Here is a 15,982-nt window from a genome sequence, read left to right as displayed (position 1 = left end):
TTTAAAAAATGTATCGAGTCCAGAGACTCAATCTGGTCCACAGAGGTATATCTTCATTATCATCGCAAACACCAGGGGATGTCTTTTTAAACTATTTAACCGGTCCCAGCACTAAGTGCTGGCTGGAGGAGAGGCTGGGCCAGCCGGGGGCAGGAGCTGTCAAACCAGCCCAGGATGCTTCAGTCTGCGAAGCCAGTATGTGAATCTACACACGCTGGGTACGGGCTTTCCCGTGACTGACTCAACTGCTCGAAGACAGGTCCTACCGTCACCCCCTCTCGTGAGCTGAGAAAGCGGAGGCACACGATGCCAGGCCCAAGGTCCACGGCTACCATCTAAGGGCCTCCACGGGACGCCTCACTCAGCCTAACCTGCGAGCTAGGTACCGTTACCTTTACAGATGGGGAAATGGAGGCACAAAAGGCGAAGTAACCTGCCCGAGACCACATGAGGCAGGAAGTGGTAAAGCTGGGATTTGAACATGGCCAGTCAGGAACTCAGGACTGTGGAATGGCTCGTGACTGTGCCATCCCCAGCAGGGGCCACCAGCCACAGATGGCTGCTTAAATCAAGGTTACTTAAAATGATACGAACAGGGCGCCTGGGTGGCTCAGTGGGTTAAGCCGCTGCCTTCGGCTCAGGTCATGATCTCAGGGTCCTGGGATCGAGTTCCGCATCAGGCTCTCTGCTTGGCAGGGAGCCTGCTTCCTCCTCTCTCTCTGCCTGCCTCTCTGCCTACTTGTGATCTCTCTCTGTCAAATAAATAAATAAAACCTTAAAAAAAAAAAAAAATGATACGAACAGAAGCTCCAGTCCTTGGCTACGCTCATGACACTGCAGTACTCTGTGGCTCTGCCTGACCATGACAGTGCAGACACGGGACACGGAATAAACATCACAGAAAGTTCACATGGTGCTGCCACACCGCCCGTCCCCGTTAGGAGCCAACATTTCACAAGAGACTTAATATGAAAATCACAAATTCAGGCTTCTGTCGAAAGAGCAGATCAAGCAACTCCAGGCACACCTTCCCGCAGGGCCATAGGTGGCAGAGGGAGCAGCCCCCCCACTGCTCCCCAAGCCCACACATGGTGCATGCACACAGTGGCCTGGCAGTGATTTGGCTCTCGGACCCCCCAGTGCTGCCCTCTCCTCCCTTTTCCACAGGTGAGGAATCTGTGGAAATCAAGGAGTGAGACACACTTTTTGTGGTCACACGGAACATGGGAAGACGCAGCCAGAGGAACCCAGCTTTGTGGCTTCCTAGGTCAGGGTTCAAACCCATCCTGATCACTGAAGAGCCTACTCTGTGCCCGGTGGCCGATCCGGACGATGACCCAAGAGTCCCGGACCTCGCCCCGATGCCCCCAGCTGGAGATTCTCGGGACACAGGAGTGTGGCATCTGGGATGGACTTTATTGGATGTGGCTGCCCAAGCCACAGTCTGGGAGCACTGAGCCCCGGGCCCAGGACCCAGGCAGTGAGTCTGAGGAGGTTCAGAAGTCAGGGCTGTTTGGAGCGAGGCCATAAGCGGTTGGTAAGAGAGCCAAAGAAGAGGTTCTGCTTGCTTGATTTGGAGAGCTCAGCCAGGCGCTGCTGTTCTTCCTGGGGTGAGGGACAGAGGAGGGTCAGCCCAGGGTGGGTATTTGCCTCCTAGGCTCCCTCATCCAAGGGGCCACCTTCCTTAAACCTCTGACCAGCCCACACCCCTTCCCCAAGCCTCTAGAACACCAGCCCTTTCCCCAGACCTGGCCCAAACCTCCTGTCCACACAAAACTGGGGCCTCCAGATCTGCTGGAAACCATCGCAAACTACCCCTCTCCAAGACCCATGCTTGGCATTTCCTGCCTCCTGCTCTCAGATGAGGCCGTGGAATCGAACCCCCTCCCCCATTACAAGAGGGGAAACTGTCCCTACAGGACAGGTCATGGGGAAGACAAAGGCCTTGCTCAAGCCCTTGCAGCCAGAGTGCAGACAGGCTGCTCAAGGGCCCTTCTCTTGGGAGCCTCGGGAACTGATGCAATGCCCCCCACCCCCTGCGGATCCAGGGGGCCCACCTGCTCTAGCCGGCTCTGGCGCTGTTTGAAAGCCTCCAGGGGGTCATCCTCCAAGGCGTAATGCTCCAGCACGGTCCTGACATCCTCCACACGGTTCAGCGCAATGGCTGTGGGCACAGCAGGCAGGGCTCAGCCAGGCAGAAAGGCCATAGGGAAGCAGGGCCCGCAAGGCTAACGGTCAGATACTGGGGCTGCTCACTGCTACCTGGAATGCTCTAAAAGGGCTCCCCTGGACATTCCCCCCAAGTATTTCCTAAAAATCCCCAAGCACCCCCAAACATTCTTAGAAACTCCTAAAGATGACAAGATGTTTGTAAACCTCCCACACCTCAAGTACCCAATTTTACACTGGAAGGGGGGCCAGAATTAAGCAGTTATCATTCCTCCTAAGAGTCAAGGGCTCCTAGGTCAGAGCCCAGGAGCTCAGGGGTCAGCCTCACTCTTAAGGAAGGCAGACAGGTCCAACAAGACCCGGTCATCGGAGTTGCCGTCCCAGGGCCGCAGGGCGACACCATTGTAGGGCTGCAGGCGGAAAGCTTCTTTCTTGCAGTCCACGACGACTACACGGGCAGGGTCCCGATTCAGACACGAAATGTCCTGGCAGTGCAAACAAGGCCCAGAATTTCATACAAGCTACCACAGCTACACAGCCCCAAAGACAATAGGTTCCAGACAGACATCAGATGGCTTCCAGATCTCAAACCCCTCTGTTACCCCCAACTGACTCCTTTGGAGAGACTCCATCCCCTGCACCCTCACTGGGAGTGGCTCCCAGCCCCCGATACTGGGGAAGGGAGAAGAACCTAGAAGTCCAGCCCATGCTGAGGGCAGGCCAAAGGCCTGTCAGAATCAGACCTGCGGCCGAAGCAGGGTTGGGGCTGGGGTCAGAGCTGGGGCCTCTTTCCCTCAGGAAGTGCCACCCCTCCCAACAAGTCCCAGAGGACAACCCGTGGCCCCCCACGTGACACCTTAACATGGTGGCCATCCATGTATCTTGTGGCATCCCGGAAGAGGCGGTAGGAGATGAAGCCATGGGGGTCCACGCTGTCGATGAGCGGGAAGGCAGTCTGGGGACGGGAATGGGGATGGAGAACAGGGTCAGGCTGAGCCCTGACCCTCCCATCCTCCAGCCACACTGATCAACCCTCTGCTGTCCTGGGGCCTTACCATGCCAGTCTCGGATGTAAAGATGACGATTTCATACAAAGGGGCAAGCTGCTGGAATAAGGTTTCGATGCCTGGACGCTTCTTAAACCTCCAGCCAGTGGCAAGCTGGAGAGGCAGGAAGGACAGTGGAATACCAAGACCCAGAGACCCCCAAGAGAACAAAGCCCCAACCTGGGGGATCCCCAGAACGAGTGCTCTCCCCCATCTTTCTAGCTCCGGGGTGGGGCGGGGAAGTAGGGGCTCAAGAGTACACGGCCGTGACGAGGGTCTTGGAGGCTGGAGGGTCTGGGTCCCAGGCTGACTGACTCCTCGGCAGCATGGAACGTGCGCCCAGGCAGCCTCACAACAAACTACGGGGTGGGAAGTCTCACAGGCGAGCGATGCCTCCTCCCCAGCAACACAGCAGAGCTGGGGCCAGTGTCTCTGCCCTTAACCATCATCACGATCTGGATCCCCAAGTCCACCTAGTGTCCCCAACCCGCTGCTGTCCCCAGGACACACCGACCACTCAGGGTGCAAGAGGACGCCCGTGAGCTCCAAGACCAGCGTGTAGGGCGGCTGGTAGTACGGCTCCCGCAGAGGGTCTGGGAGAAGGCAGGGACTGGTGGGCTCGATGATCATCTGTGGGAGAGAGACGGAGTGGGGGGCACTCAGAAGAGGAGGCAGGGCCCGCGCGGGAGGGCTGGGGACTGGGCTCAGGGCTCCCGCTCACCTGTCTATAGTCTTTGAAATATTTGTATGTCCGACGCAACTGCTGTACGAGAATCGGATCTAGGAGGAGAGCAGGGCACAAAGGGGTTCCAAGATGAGCCAATGCTCAACCTCCCAGACGAAGCTGGGGTTTGTTTACTTACCAGACACAAGTCTACAGATCCACTTGGTTTGAACAAGCTCATTTCTAAGTCCAAAGGTAGAAGGCAAGGATGTAACCGCCTGGCAGGAGTAAATACATCCATCCACCTGGCCAGTTTTAGTGTGGATACTTACACCGACCCGCCCCACCAGATATAAAAACGAACACTGATACGTCTCCCCACTTAAAACCCACACCCACAAGACTCTGCCGACATGATGTCTGTGTGTTCAGTCCATTGGAACCACCAGGCTTCCGGATCTGCCTGCTTCGAGCTAATATGCTGAGTCTACTTAAGCCACACTAACTATGTACACACACCTACGTATTTTATAATCTAGTGTTTCTCAACTTGGAGCTATCTGGTCTGCCACCTTCCGGGGAACTCAGGCGATGTCTGAAGACACATGCGACTGTCAAGATACTGGCGTCTAGAGGACCAAGGCCCACGATGCTGCTCAACACACTCCAAGGCACAGGGCGCTCCCCCACAACAAGCACTACCTGCTCCAAAGTACTGAGAGGACCAAGACTGAAAAATCCTGGTTCAAATGAATATACTGAAACCCGTTGAAAGCAGCAAATCTACCTGACTGCCTCCTTCACTGCGGTACTTTTGGTCTAGTTAAGCCACCATCTATGTAAGGGCCTGCCTTTTCACAAGCAGAACACCGCAACGAGTTATGCTAGCAAACACACACTTCTTCAACCCGTGTGTTTACTGCCCCACTTAAATCAGTACGTTGATTTATTTGAACGAGAAAGATTACCCAGTTAAAAGAGCATACTTACCCACCTGCCCAGCCTAAGCAACCAGTGTATTAACATGTAGGTCTGCTAATTTCCCCAGCACAAAGGTGGCTTTCTGGACCTACCAATCTTATTTTTCTCCTGGGAAAGGCCAGATGTGACAAGACTGACAACTACTCTCTACTATCCAATTTGTCAGAAACTCTCCACCAAAAGCTGGTTAACTAAAAGGAGGAGGGAGGAAAGAGACATTGTTTTGGAAATGAGGAGCCTCATGGGGTGGTGGGCTGGGGGTGAAAAAGAGGATGTCTTTATGACAGGAGGGGATTAAGGGCTGCAGCCGCTGAGATCTAAGGCACAGGAAGCCATGTGTCTGGTGACAGACAGCCCCCTCTCTCCAAGCACTCCTAGGGTGGACTCCCCTCCCCCATCTGTCCCTGACCATCTGCTCCTGGGCCAGTGAAGAGGGCTGAAGAGGACTAGGGCTTTGTAATGCCCCTCCCCTCAAAGCCATCCAGCTGCTGACTCCCCTACCACCCAGTGGAAGGAGGAGGGGTGGGGGGGCACCAGATGGGAAAGCAACATCCCCATAAACAGCAGAATAGGGATGTTCGGGGGAAACCTCAGAATCTGTGCTTGTTTTTACTCACCATTGTCGAATTCATCGGGAATCTGGAAGGTGGAAACAAAAATATAGGGTTTGGGATGGCAGAGGCAGAACCCCATCAAACCCCAAAGAGGACTCTCTGGGGCCCTGGGAAGAGTCAGCAAAGGTCCCTGGGAGGGAGTCTCACCCCAAGACCAGAAATGAGCCTGAGTAGACCAAAGGGGAAAGGACCCACAGGATGGGACCCCTGGCAAAGCCTCTGGGTCTCTATCTCCCTCACCTTGGCACCAGTTTCATCCACAGAGTTGTTTCCTGTAAGGGAGACAGGGAGGAATGAGAGAAATTGGGGCCTGGTGTCCTGGGTCTTGAGGAGGGAAGAGGGCAGGGGGCCTGGATTCCTGGGTCTGGGGGAACAAGGAAGAGGCATGGTCTCCTAAGATCAAGAGAGGAGGGGGTTGGTAGTCAGGATCCTGGTGTCTGAGAGAAGAGGGACTGGGGCAGGGTCTCAACAGTCTCTGGAGGAAGGGACGTGGGGGAGGGCTGGAGCTTTGGGTGCTGCAGGAAGAGGCAGCTTAGGAGGCTGGTCAGGCCCCTCATTCCCCAACTTTCCCTCTTCCAAGTGACTCTCTGGATCCTGGTGCATAACCAACTAAGAGTGAAACCTTGAGCAAAGTGGGTAGAGGAAGAAGAAAGATCTCCCGTTTCCAAGGTAGATATTCTAGTTGGCGGCCTTAATGAGGGAGGATCCAGGAAATGGGTCAAACCCTTAGGGGAAAGGGCCTCTCTGCAGAAGAGAGGGCCAAAGGAACAAGTCTAAGAAACAGGCATATGTCTCTCACCAAAGATATAGACGACGCTCACAGTCCCACCGGCCCCCAGCAGCCCAGCAAGCCAGAGTGCGACTTTTTTGGCGTAGCTGGGACCCTCTGTGCCCCGCTGCTGCTGTGGCCCCTGAGCCTGGGCCTTGGTGCCCGTGCGGCTCGCAATTTCCGTGGCCTGCAATTGAGAGGAGATAGGTTAGCCCAGAGAGAAATGAGAAAGGGCAGGATGACTCTGGTACCCTAGTAGAAGACTCAAGGTCGGGAGCCAGGAAACAGACACCCACATAGCCTCAGAGTGTTGTGTCTCTGGAGGAGCAACCAGGAGACTGGGTCTCTTAGAAGAGTCAAAACTAGACTGTCTGGGGCCAGGATCCCAGAGGTTCAAGAGTTGATAGGCCAGGTGCCTAGGATCCTGTAGGGCAGGGAAATGAAATCAGGCAGACTAGCTGGACACTGGGATGCTGGGAGCAGGCAATGGAGGGCACAAAAGGGGATGGGACGGGTAGTTAAAACATCCGGATGCCTAGAGCTCACAGTAGCGGGTAGCGAGGGGAAGGGATGGCAGCAGGGACAGAGGGGCACTGGCTTGCCTGGGGAAGTAAGGGCACGAAGTGAGGTCAGAATGGCTGGATCTCTGTCAACGTGGAGGCAGGGTGAGATTAGAAGCTCGCATATCTACCTCATCATCACCAACACCACCACCGCGGGGAAACACCCCTAAGGCCAGAATGGGACCCCAGCATCCCAGGCCCTTCCCCTCAAATATTACCTGAGAGGTCACTGAAAGGGGACACAGGTGACCTACCTTCCCCCCTGCACCCACGTGGGGTCCAGAGAAAGTGGCGTTCAGAGGACGCACTTCAGCCCTCAGCACCTAGCTCTGTAGGGGGGGAAAGCTCTGCCCACCCCGGGAGGCAGAGAAGCGCCCCGAAACGCGTGCGGCATTCCATTCAGCACCCTGAGGTGTTGCGTCCCAGAGCCTTCGCGCGGCGGCGGTCCGCCCGGAACGCCAGAAAGGCGCCCCAGCACTCGGGGGCCACCCCCATTCGGCTCACCTGGTCCGGGGTCCGGGGGGGCGGTGTCGCCAGCCTCGCGCACAGCCCCCGCGCGCCGAGCCGGAGCTCGCTCCTCAAGCGGAGGAACAGCGCCGCCGAGGCCGCCATCTTGCCCTGACGCCACGCGGCCCCGCCCACTCGCTCCGTCCTCTCGGAGCCCGGGCCCGAGTCCTGGCCAATGGGGGCACAGGGGTGGGGCGGGCGGACGGGAGCCCGAGAGAGACAAAGAGCTGCGGGCGGAGAGCTGGGGGCGTGCCAGCCTCGGGCGGACCCGGTGCGCGGACCGGGTTGGAGTCCGACGACCTCACGCCTCCTTCGGGCAGTGGAGCGCTCCCCGGCCCCTGCGGCGGCACCGGGCGGCACACGCAGTGTCCGGAGGTGAGACTAAGGCCACCGCGTAGGGACTCTGTAGCTGCGGATGGTGTCCTGAAAGCGAAAACCCGCGAGCTAGTCCGTCTTGCCTGCCCAGAGGGGGGCTGTCCAGGAAGCGGACCGAAAGCCAGCCCTTCCCGAACTCTTCCCCCACGTGGAGCCTGGAGGCCGAATCAGCCTTCTCTCCAGTTCTCAGAGCTCTTTTTCGCTCCTCCTCCCATGAGCTTCTAAGAAAGGGTCTGGAAAGCCAGCCATTTCAGCGAGGCCTCAGCCGGGTACAGGTAGCCATGAAGAATCTCCCTCCTTATGTTGAGAAAAGTAAGATAAGGCTTATGTAAACTTGGAACAAAACATGGAAAGACGACCACCTGACATTTAAGGATAAATACTGAGGTCAGGCTTCTGAGCATTCCCCGCTGGAGGGAAATGGACTGGGTCTGCTGCTTAAAGTGGGTCCTATCTGCTTCGTACTGCTTCCTAAGCTGGTGGTGGTGGACATGGGTGTTCCGGGTGTTGTAATTTCTTTTTTGAATATCTGAAGTATTTTATAATACATTTGATATTGCGTTTATTTTTTTTAAATATTTTATTTATTTGACAGGCAGAGATTACAAGTAGGCAGAGAGGCAGGCAGAGAGAGAGGAGGAAGCAGGCTCCCCACTGAGCAGAGAGCCCGACATGGGGCTCGATCCCAGGACCCTGGGATCATGACCTGAGCGTAAGGCAGAGGCTTTAATCCACTGAGCCACCCAGGCACCCCTGACACTGCACTTATTTTTTAAAGAAGACATTTGTTGGGTAAGAAAGGTCAAGGTACTAACAAGCCCCATTCTCTACCTTGCTCCCCATCTCCACCCCCAAGCCATGAGACAGGCCACAGCAATTCTGGTGTCACTGGTTTGTGGGCTCCAGGGAGAGAACCGTCAGCTGTGGTATCCTGCACCATAGGGGGAATTTAGGTTTTCCTGGAGAGTTACGGATTTTCACTTCACATAACTGAGAAAGAGATGAAACTTCAATCACAGGCAGGCTCTATCCTAATAATCTCTTTCCAGTGTCTCATACATTCATCCTGAAGAGCCCTCTGGCATGGGCAGTATCATTTTCTAGATGGGGAAACTGAGGCTTAGGTACCATCCAGTTATTTGCTCAGGAAGTAAGTGGGGTCTGCAAATAACCCCACTTACGAAACACACACACACACACACACACACACACACACACACACACACACCACTTTTGACCAAACAGCTTTTTATTGAAAGACCATAACACAAAAGCAAGTTGTGGAAGGGAGGGTGCAGAAGGTGGGGACCCTCCTGCAGACTCTACTCCAGACTCTACTCTGATTCCCATGAACACCAAAGAGGGAGACAGGAACCCAGAAAGGAAAATAAAGGAAGTCCTGAACAACCACATTAGCCCTGGTCCGGGCCCCAGACCCTGCGTCAGAGCGGAGGGCCAGGGAAGTTAGAAGGGACGCTCCCTGCCCGCCAGGTATCCACCAAGGTCTGCCCACCCAGCACTTCTCAGGCCTCCAGGAGCTTCCCCAGGAAGCGGAGATTGAGGATCTTGAGCTGCTCGTCAAGGTCCATGCGGACGATGCCGTCCTCACCATCGATGCTCAACAGGACCCCTGTGGCTTCCCGGTCCTCACCCAGGATCACCTTCACCTGGGTGGAGGGACACAGGGTCAGGCTCCGCATCAGCAGCCCCAGGCCCCCATGTCTCCTGGCCCCTCATTACCTTGTTGTTCTTGGTGGGGGTGATGGGCTCCAAGTGCTCGCTGGAGATGCTGACCACCTTCTCACTGTCCTTTAGGTACACAGAGCACATGCCTCCCTGTAGGCAGAGACAGCCCGGTCAGCCTGGCCTGTTTCCAGTGTAGGACTGCTGCCCACATTCAGGGGGTATGGGCTCAGGGCTCATTCCAACAAGTCGCTTTCCCAAGGTGACACGGGCAGGAGAGCCCAAAAGCTAGGCCTGGTTCCTGGGCCTGTGGTGTGTGGGGACACAGCCTGACCAGGCCAGCATGGGAAGCACCATAATGAAGCTGACTCAGACCAAAAGAGACTGCTGCTCAGGCACCTGACTCTTCAAGTCCCCATGCGGGCCTCATCTTTCCTCCCCTGGGCCCGCCTGTTATCTCAGGGATGTCCTCACACTCCCTAGTGCCTGCCCGGAGCTCTGGCCTCATGTTGGTCAGCTCTTCCACCAACAACCTCCAGCTCTGACGTGTGTTCATTTGGCCTCCTGAGGGCCTCTGCCACCTCTCTCCTCTCTTCCTCACAGCCTCACAGGGCGGGCTGACCTCCCCCCAGGGCTCATAGCCCTCTGTCTCACCTCCCTAGTCCATCCCTGCTACAGCAACATGGTGAATTAATTCCAAACCACAGACCTGAGCCCACAGTTTTCTGCCTGCTTAACTTCCTCAGGACACAGTCCAAGGTCCCCAGTCTGCCACGTGACCTGGCCCAGTCACTTCTCTGGCCTTGTCACTCACCTTCCCCCTAGGCTATGTTCCAGCCACAATGAACATACTTCAGCTCCCCACATGTGCCAGGCTTTCCCTCACCACCAGGCCTCAGTGTGTCCCTTTCTGGGACACACTGAGCCCCTCCCCAGCCACTTCTCTCGGGTTACTCCTATTCGTTCTTCAGGTCTTGGTGCAGACACCTCATTCTCCAGGAAGCAGCTCGCAAGCCCCTCCAAAGTTAAGTAAGGGTGCCTCCTCTAGGTTCCCATAGCTCCCTTTGCCCTTGGGGCTTCCCCTGTCCCAGCTCTGGTCACTCAGGCTCTCTTTCTTTGGGGACATGTCTGCCTCCTCAACCAGAATGTGAGCTATGTGACGGCAGGGCCTGGAGCTGTCTTGGTCCCTGGTGTTTAATTCAAATAATATTTACTGGAAGGCCAGCACACTCTTGGTCCCTCATCTAGGAACTAAGGCTACTTACTTAGGAACAAAACAGGCTTAGTAATCAAAGAATCAGCCCTGAGTCAACTTTAAGCTTTTAGGCAGCAAGTAAGTAACATGAAAAAAACTACATGGAGTTACAAGAGACAGATCTGAGATACCTCAAAAGGTTTCCCTGAAGGATGATTAGCAGTTTACTAGTAAGAGGATAGAAGGAAGAGTGTCCTAGCCAGAGGAAAGTGATGAGCAAAGGCCCTGAGGCTACAGAGAACTTAGTGAACAGTGAAGAATGGAAAGGCCAGTAACGCTGCAGCAGGGGTGGGGTGCCTGGCAGAACACGCAGTCCCTGTTACGGAACTGGTCTCAGAGGACTATGTTAAAGAGTAACCTAGTCCCTGGGTGCCAGTCACTGCTCCAGGCTGGGAAGGCCCCAGCTATGCCCTATGGGGCCTGCAGGCTGGCCCTGCCACACCCACTTTTCCAGTTATAAACAGATACTGGAGAATGTGGTTAGGTGATTAAAAACAGAAACCCAGTGGCCACAGAGATTGGGGATCCCAAAGGACAGGACAACTACCCACCCCCCAGCCTGGGCCCCACTTACTGTGACGCTGCGGATGACTCCTGTCTGCCCCACCACCTGCGTATCCAGGTAGGTGTCCCGCACCTTCACCTGGATGTCTGTGGTTACCCAGTCGCTGGAGTTCTGCTCAATGCCTGAGCCTGGTGTGTGTGGGTTGTAGCCCCCAGGGGAAGGGGCTCCAGGTGTCATCGGACTGTAGCCAACAGGGCTCGGGCTCGGGCTGGCCTATGAGTGAAAGGGGGACAGCGTCGTTGGGACTAGGTCATCTAGCTTGGCTGTCCCCACAGACTCAAGGCCCATTCTAACCCATCTCCCCCCCCCCTTTTTAAAGATATATTTTAGAGAGAGAATGAGAGAGAGTGATCATTCGAGTGCAGGGAGGGGCAGAGGAAGGGAAAGAAACTTTAGCAGACTTCCCCGCTGAGTTTGGAGCCTGATACAGGGCTTAGTCAGTCTCAAGACCCTGAGATCACAACCTGAGCCGAAACCAACAGTTGACAGCTGAACCAACCACTGCACCACCCTGGCCCACTGTAGCCCACCGCCCTTAAGTACACGCAAGCTGGTCAATACCTGATAGGCCATGGGGGAGGGTGTGGGGTGGTAGCTGGCCGGAGAGTGGGTGTTCTGGTACCCTGCTGGGCTTGGCGCCACCTGGTGGTAGCTCTGGGGGCTGGGGCTGGGCTGGTAGGAGCCTTGCGGAGAGGGGGCAGCATAGGGGGAGAACTGGTCTGTGTTGTACCTGGAGAGTCAGAGACAGAAAGGGGCACTTGCTGGAGATGGTGTTGAAGAGAAGGTAATGGCAGTGGGGAGGGTCGGGGCAAGGTCTAATTAGGGTCAGCCCCAGTGGACTCACATGGCTGGCGTCCCTGGCGTCTGTGGGTTGTACTGAGGGTTGACCTGTGGGGATGAGGGGTCGGGATAGCCGGGTGTTTGGGGATTGGGGGTGCCCCCATAGGCCTGTGGGGATGGGGTGGGCTCGTCGTCAAAGGCATACTCATATTCTTCCTCTGCCCTGTTGGAGAAAGAAGTCTGTTGAGAATGACTGCGGTGATCACAGCGATGCAGCAAATGCTTCCAGAACAGCACTGGACACCTCACAACAGCCCCGTCCAGAGGCTTCCACTTCACAGCTCAGACTGGGAGGCAGAGACAAGGCTGCAGCCCAAGGTCACAAAACTGGTCACACGACTTCAATTGCACAAATCTGTCTAGGAGCCCAGGACTTAACCACAGCAGGCTACTCTGGTGGGGACTGGACACTATCTGATCCCCAGCCCCAGCCCCAACCCCTTCGCACATAAGCAGCCCCAGGCTGGGAGCAGAGAATTCAGGGAGGGCCATTCAGACCCCTCCATCCCGCAGACACCCGGCATAACCACTTGCACACACACAGGGGCTCAGGTAACCCTGTCCCCACCCCCCAATCCTCACCGGGATGGTGTGTTGGGATTGTTGGGGTCCCACGCCCCACTCTGAGCAGGAGTACGGCTGCCATCATGCAGGGGTGTCTGTGAACCGTAATGCGGGGTGCGGCTGCCTAAAACGGGAGAGTGGGAGAGAGGTGTTCGTCTGTTATGCCCTGTCTCTAGGCCACGCCACATCACCCCTCATCCCTGTCCCCGGGCAAGCTCACCATCCTGGAGAGGCGTCTGAGAGCCATACATGGGTGTGCGGGAGCCAGAGCCGTACATGGGCGTCTGGGAGCCGTACATGGGCGTCCGCCCGTAGGTGGAGGTCATGCCTCCCGGGCGCCGCGAGCCCCTGTGGACACAGAGAACCAGTGGGGTGAGGAGAACCCTCTAGCCACCTAACAATCCCCACCCCCGGCCCCACACTGCCCTGGCGCGTACACTGTGGTGAGCCGCTGACGGTCCACAGAGATGGTCTGGCAGGTGGAGTGCAGCTCCACGCGGGCTGTGGACTCAGTGGCATCCTTCACCACACCAATGTAGCCTGGTGAGAGGTAAGACGTCAGGCTGGGTGGGGTGCCCCGCCATGCCCCTCCTTAGGCCTCCCACATGGCCCTCAAGGTCACCTTTGTAGGGCCCCTGGGAGATGCGCACGGTCTGCCCTATGAGCTCGTTGTCTCTCCGCCCCCGGCCCCTGCTCATGCCTCCGCTGCCGCCACCGGGGCTGCCAAAGCCACCGCGCTGACCTAGGGAAGAAGGATAACATCACCAGTTCCCAAGGCCATGTCCTGCCCTACATGCTGTGTCTACAGACAGAGCACCCTCAAGCCTCCTCTCCCCCGGCTTGACTCCCCCAAGGCACACCCCGGGTTTAAGAGCTTCCTCTGGGCAGCCTGCACTGCCATGACTGCCCTGGCTGCCACTGGGAGCTGTGGGGCAGGGGGAGGATCCTGGTCACTGTGAGCCGAGAACCCCATCATAGCCAGGCCAGTGGAGCAGGCACCCAGAGAGTATGGGCTGAATGATCTCCCTCCTCCAGTCCCCAGCCCCACCCCTGCCCAACTCGCTCTCACCTCCAGCGCTGGGGTGCATGGGACTGCTGATCCGAGGGCTCATGGGGGCAAAGCCGCCCACTGTGAAGTTGGTCACATCTCGGGGCTAAGGAAGGGATGAGCAATGAATGGGCAGGCAGGAGCCTGAGGGATGGCTCCCCCAGGCCACCACCTGCCTCCATTTGGGAACAGCTCCTGCCTGAACTGGCCTGGAGGCCATCCCTCACTGGAGGGATTGAGGAAATGCCTCAATTTCCCTTTGGGGAAACTGCCACCTCCATGCCACTGTCAATCAAGAGGCCCGGTCCTCCCCTGGCCGAGGTCTGAAGAATTCCTCACCCCGTGCGTAGGACCCTGAGGACCAGCTCCTGCTCCCAGCTCCCCATAGTCTGGGCCTCATTTCCTGATGCCTGCTTCTGTGCAGCTTTCCCACGCGTCCCACCTCATCTACATTTGCTGCTCCCCAGAAACATTCACATAGCTCTGGGTCCCTTTGTTCAGGTCTGTGCTCGGGTGTCATCTCAAGGAGGCCTTTCCTGAACCTTCTCCCTCTAAGGCAGCACCCACCCCCAACAATTCTCTCTCCCTATTCTGTTCTACTCTCCTTCATGGTGCTTGTCCTTGCCTCATAGGCACTACATCTGTATTTACTGATCTGCTCATCTGCGGCTAGCAGCTCTAGAAGCATACATACGTTCGCCTTATTCGCTGGTGTATCTACAGTGGCAAGGCACCTGTCAGGTGCTCAAAAAAACTGAATGGATGAATGATTTGGTAAAAAGTTTGGAATCTCCGTAAACTCTGCCAAGGACCTGAGCCTGACATGTGCCCTCCTAATCCCCAACAAGCCCATTCTCGTTGCTGCTAGGGCCAGGGAAGGCCAGGAACCCAAGGGCCAGGAACTGCACCCGCCTTACCTTGGAGCCCCCTGCCAGGACGAGGTGGCGGGTCTTGCAGACAAACATGCCCCCGTTCTCCACCAGTTTCTTGCAGTGCAGGAAGGCGAAGCTGCGGAAGAGATGGCGAATTTCGCCCTCCCGGCCCTGGATGGGGAAAGGATGGTCACTCTTAGGGCTGTGGCCCACTCTTGCAGTTTCAAGCAGGGCCAATGGGTGGGAGCTTATACTCACTGAGTGGGGGCCGTCAATGACCTTGACGATGTCCTTCACATGGATGTTATTCTGTTCCGAGTCCAGGGCCACCGCAAATCGGTTGTCCTTCTTCCGGGTCACAGCCTGATGCCTGACAGTCACCACCTTCCCATACATGTTCAGCACCTACAGATGGAGAGGGGGATGCTGAGCCATGAGAGTACAAAGGGGTGACATGGAGCAGGGTTTCCCTAAGGTGGGACGATCCTTCCTTGCGGAAGACCATCCCAAGCTCTGCACAAGTCCAAACTCCCTGGCAGTCTCAGGGCACCACCGCCCAGGCACTGGGTCAAACAAAAATGTTCCGAGTCATTTCAAAATGCCTTTCGGGAGGACAGTCCATCCCGACTAAGCATCAGGGATCTGAGAAATGGGTGGAGAAGTAGATGTTAACATAATGTTTACCCATCACGGTGTGCCAGACCCCCTACTAAATTCTTCACACAGTATTTCACTGAAGCCTCAAAAGATGGCTGTGGTCATGATTCCCATTTTACATGGCAGGGGGACTCTCAGGCTGAGAGAGGGTGAGTCACTAGCCCAGCATCACACAGCATGGAGCAATAGGCACCAGGTATGAATCAAAGTCCAGGGTCCTAAGCATTAGGCTCTGCCTCCCATGTGCACTGGGTATGGGTGGAGGGGAGGAGGGCACCTGCAGTCCCCAGCCCTGAGCAAGCATCTAGGTTTACATATTTGATCTCAGGGCCTCAGTCATAACAAATGAAGTGCATGCTACTATTATTTCTGTTTTACAGGGTGCGAAACATGCATGGAGAGAGTCAATGACCTGCCACTTGCCCAACACCACAGAGCCAACCTGGGCTGACAGCCCTGATCGGCCCCCTAAAGCACTCTGGGTTCATGGCTACCATACTCCACTACCTCCCAGGATGAAAGGAGCTCAAGGGAGAGGGAGACCCCTACAAGGAAGCCCTGCCACTGAGTACAACACACACACCTGGAAGGTCTCCCGCTCCAGTCGCACGATGACACCCACGGTCTGGGGGTCCAGCTGCACCAGCTCCCCCCACTCATGCTGGCCCCCCACATCCACGCCCGATGCCGTCTCTGAGCAGAGCTGCAGGTCCCGGGGGAGCACCTTCAGCTATGGGAAACAGGAAAGTGGTGAAGCAGGGTCCCAGTAGCTCCTCAGCCTGGGTCTCCTCCTGGCACATTCCACGCTGC

General features: G+C 56.4%; 2 protein-coding genes across 4 annotated transcripts in view; both read right to left on the bottom strand.

The window, feature by feature from the left end:
• Nucleotides 1-1,395: 1,395 nt before the first annotated feature.
• TIMM50 (translocase of inner mitochondrial membrane 50) lies at nt 1,396-7,672 on the bottom strand. Its single transcript, XM_044257288.1, has 11 exons — nt 7,311-7,672; nt 6,274-6,430; nt 5,715-5,746; nt 5,478-5,499; nt 3,937-3,995; nt 3,726-3,845; nt 3,225-3,329; nt 3,026-3,124; nt 2,498-2,654; nt 2,058-2,164; nt 1,396-1,605 (listed from the first exon to the last, which is right to left on the bottom strand). The coding sequence occupies exons 1-11, from the start codon at nt 7,416-7,418 to the stop codon at nt 1,504-1,506; spliced, it is 1,068 nt and encodes a 355-aa protein (XP_044113223.1). The 5' UTR covers nt 7,419-7,672; the 3' UTR covers nt 1,396-1,503.
• A 1,247-nt stretch (nt 7,673-8,919) lies between these two features.
• The window catches only part of SUPT5H (SPT5 homolog, DSIF elongation factor subunit), a 28,282-nt gene continuing 21,219 nt past the window's right edge, over nt 8,920-15,982 (bottom strand). For all 3 annotated transcript variants that reach the window (XM_044257282.1, XM_044257281.1, XM_044257283.1), the window contains 13 exons: nt 15,756-15,902; nt 14,774-14,920; nt 14,561-14,686; nt 13,665-13,749; nt 13,218-13,337; nt 13,033-13,135; nt 12,816-12,943; nt 12,614-12,719; nt 12,036-12,194; nt 11,753-11,921; nt 11,201-11,404; nt 9,429-9,524; nt 8,920-9,355 (listed from right to left, as the gene is read on the bottom strand). In XM_044257282.1, coding sequence (XP_044113217.1) covers nt 9,212-9,355; nt 9,429-9,524; nt 11,201-11,404; nt 11,753-11,921; nt 12,036-12,194; nt 12,614-12,719; nt 12,816-12,943; nt 13,033-13,135; nt 13,218-13,337; nt 13,665-13,749; nt 14,561-14,686; nt 14,774-14,920; nt 15,756-15,902 — 1,734 coding nt within the window. In that variant the 3' untranslated portion in view covers nt 8,920-9,211. The remainder of the gene's footprint in view (nt 9,356-9,428; nt 9,525-11,200; nt 11,405-11,752; nt 11,922-12,035; nt 12,195-12,613; nt 12,720-12,815; nt 12,944-13,032; nt 13,136-13,217; nt 13,338-13,664; nt 13,750-14,560; nt 14,687-14,773; nt 14,921-15,755; nt 15,903-15,982) is intronic.

The sequence above is a fragment of the Neovison vison genome, chromosome 7 (genome assembly GCF_020171115.1).
Source record: "Neovison vison isolate M4711 chromosome 7, ASM_NN_V1, whole genome shotgun sequence".
In the NCBI taxonomy this organism is placed as follows: domain Eukaryota; kingdom Metazoa; phylum Chordata; class Mammalia; order Carnivora; family Mustelidae; genus Neogale; species Neogale vison.
This window is presented reverse-complemented; position numbering and strand designations above follow the sequence as displayed.

Coding starts and splice junctions, on each gene's coding strand:
- TIMM50 (XM_044257288.1), bottom strand. CDS start 7,418: ATGGCGGCCTCGGCGGCGCTGTTCCTCCGCTTGAGGAGCGAGCTCCGG. Junction 3,330..3,725: donor TCTTGCACCCTGAGTGGTCG/GTGTGTCCTGGG, acceptor CTGCCTCTCCAG/CTTGCCACTGGCTGGAGGTT. Junction 2,655..3,025: donor TGGATGGCCACCATGTTAAG/GTGTCACGTGGG, acceptor TTGCACTGCCAG/GACATTTCGTGTCTGAATCG.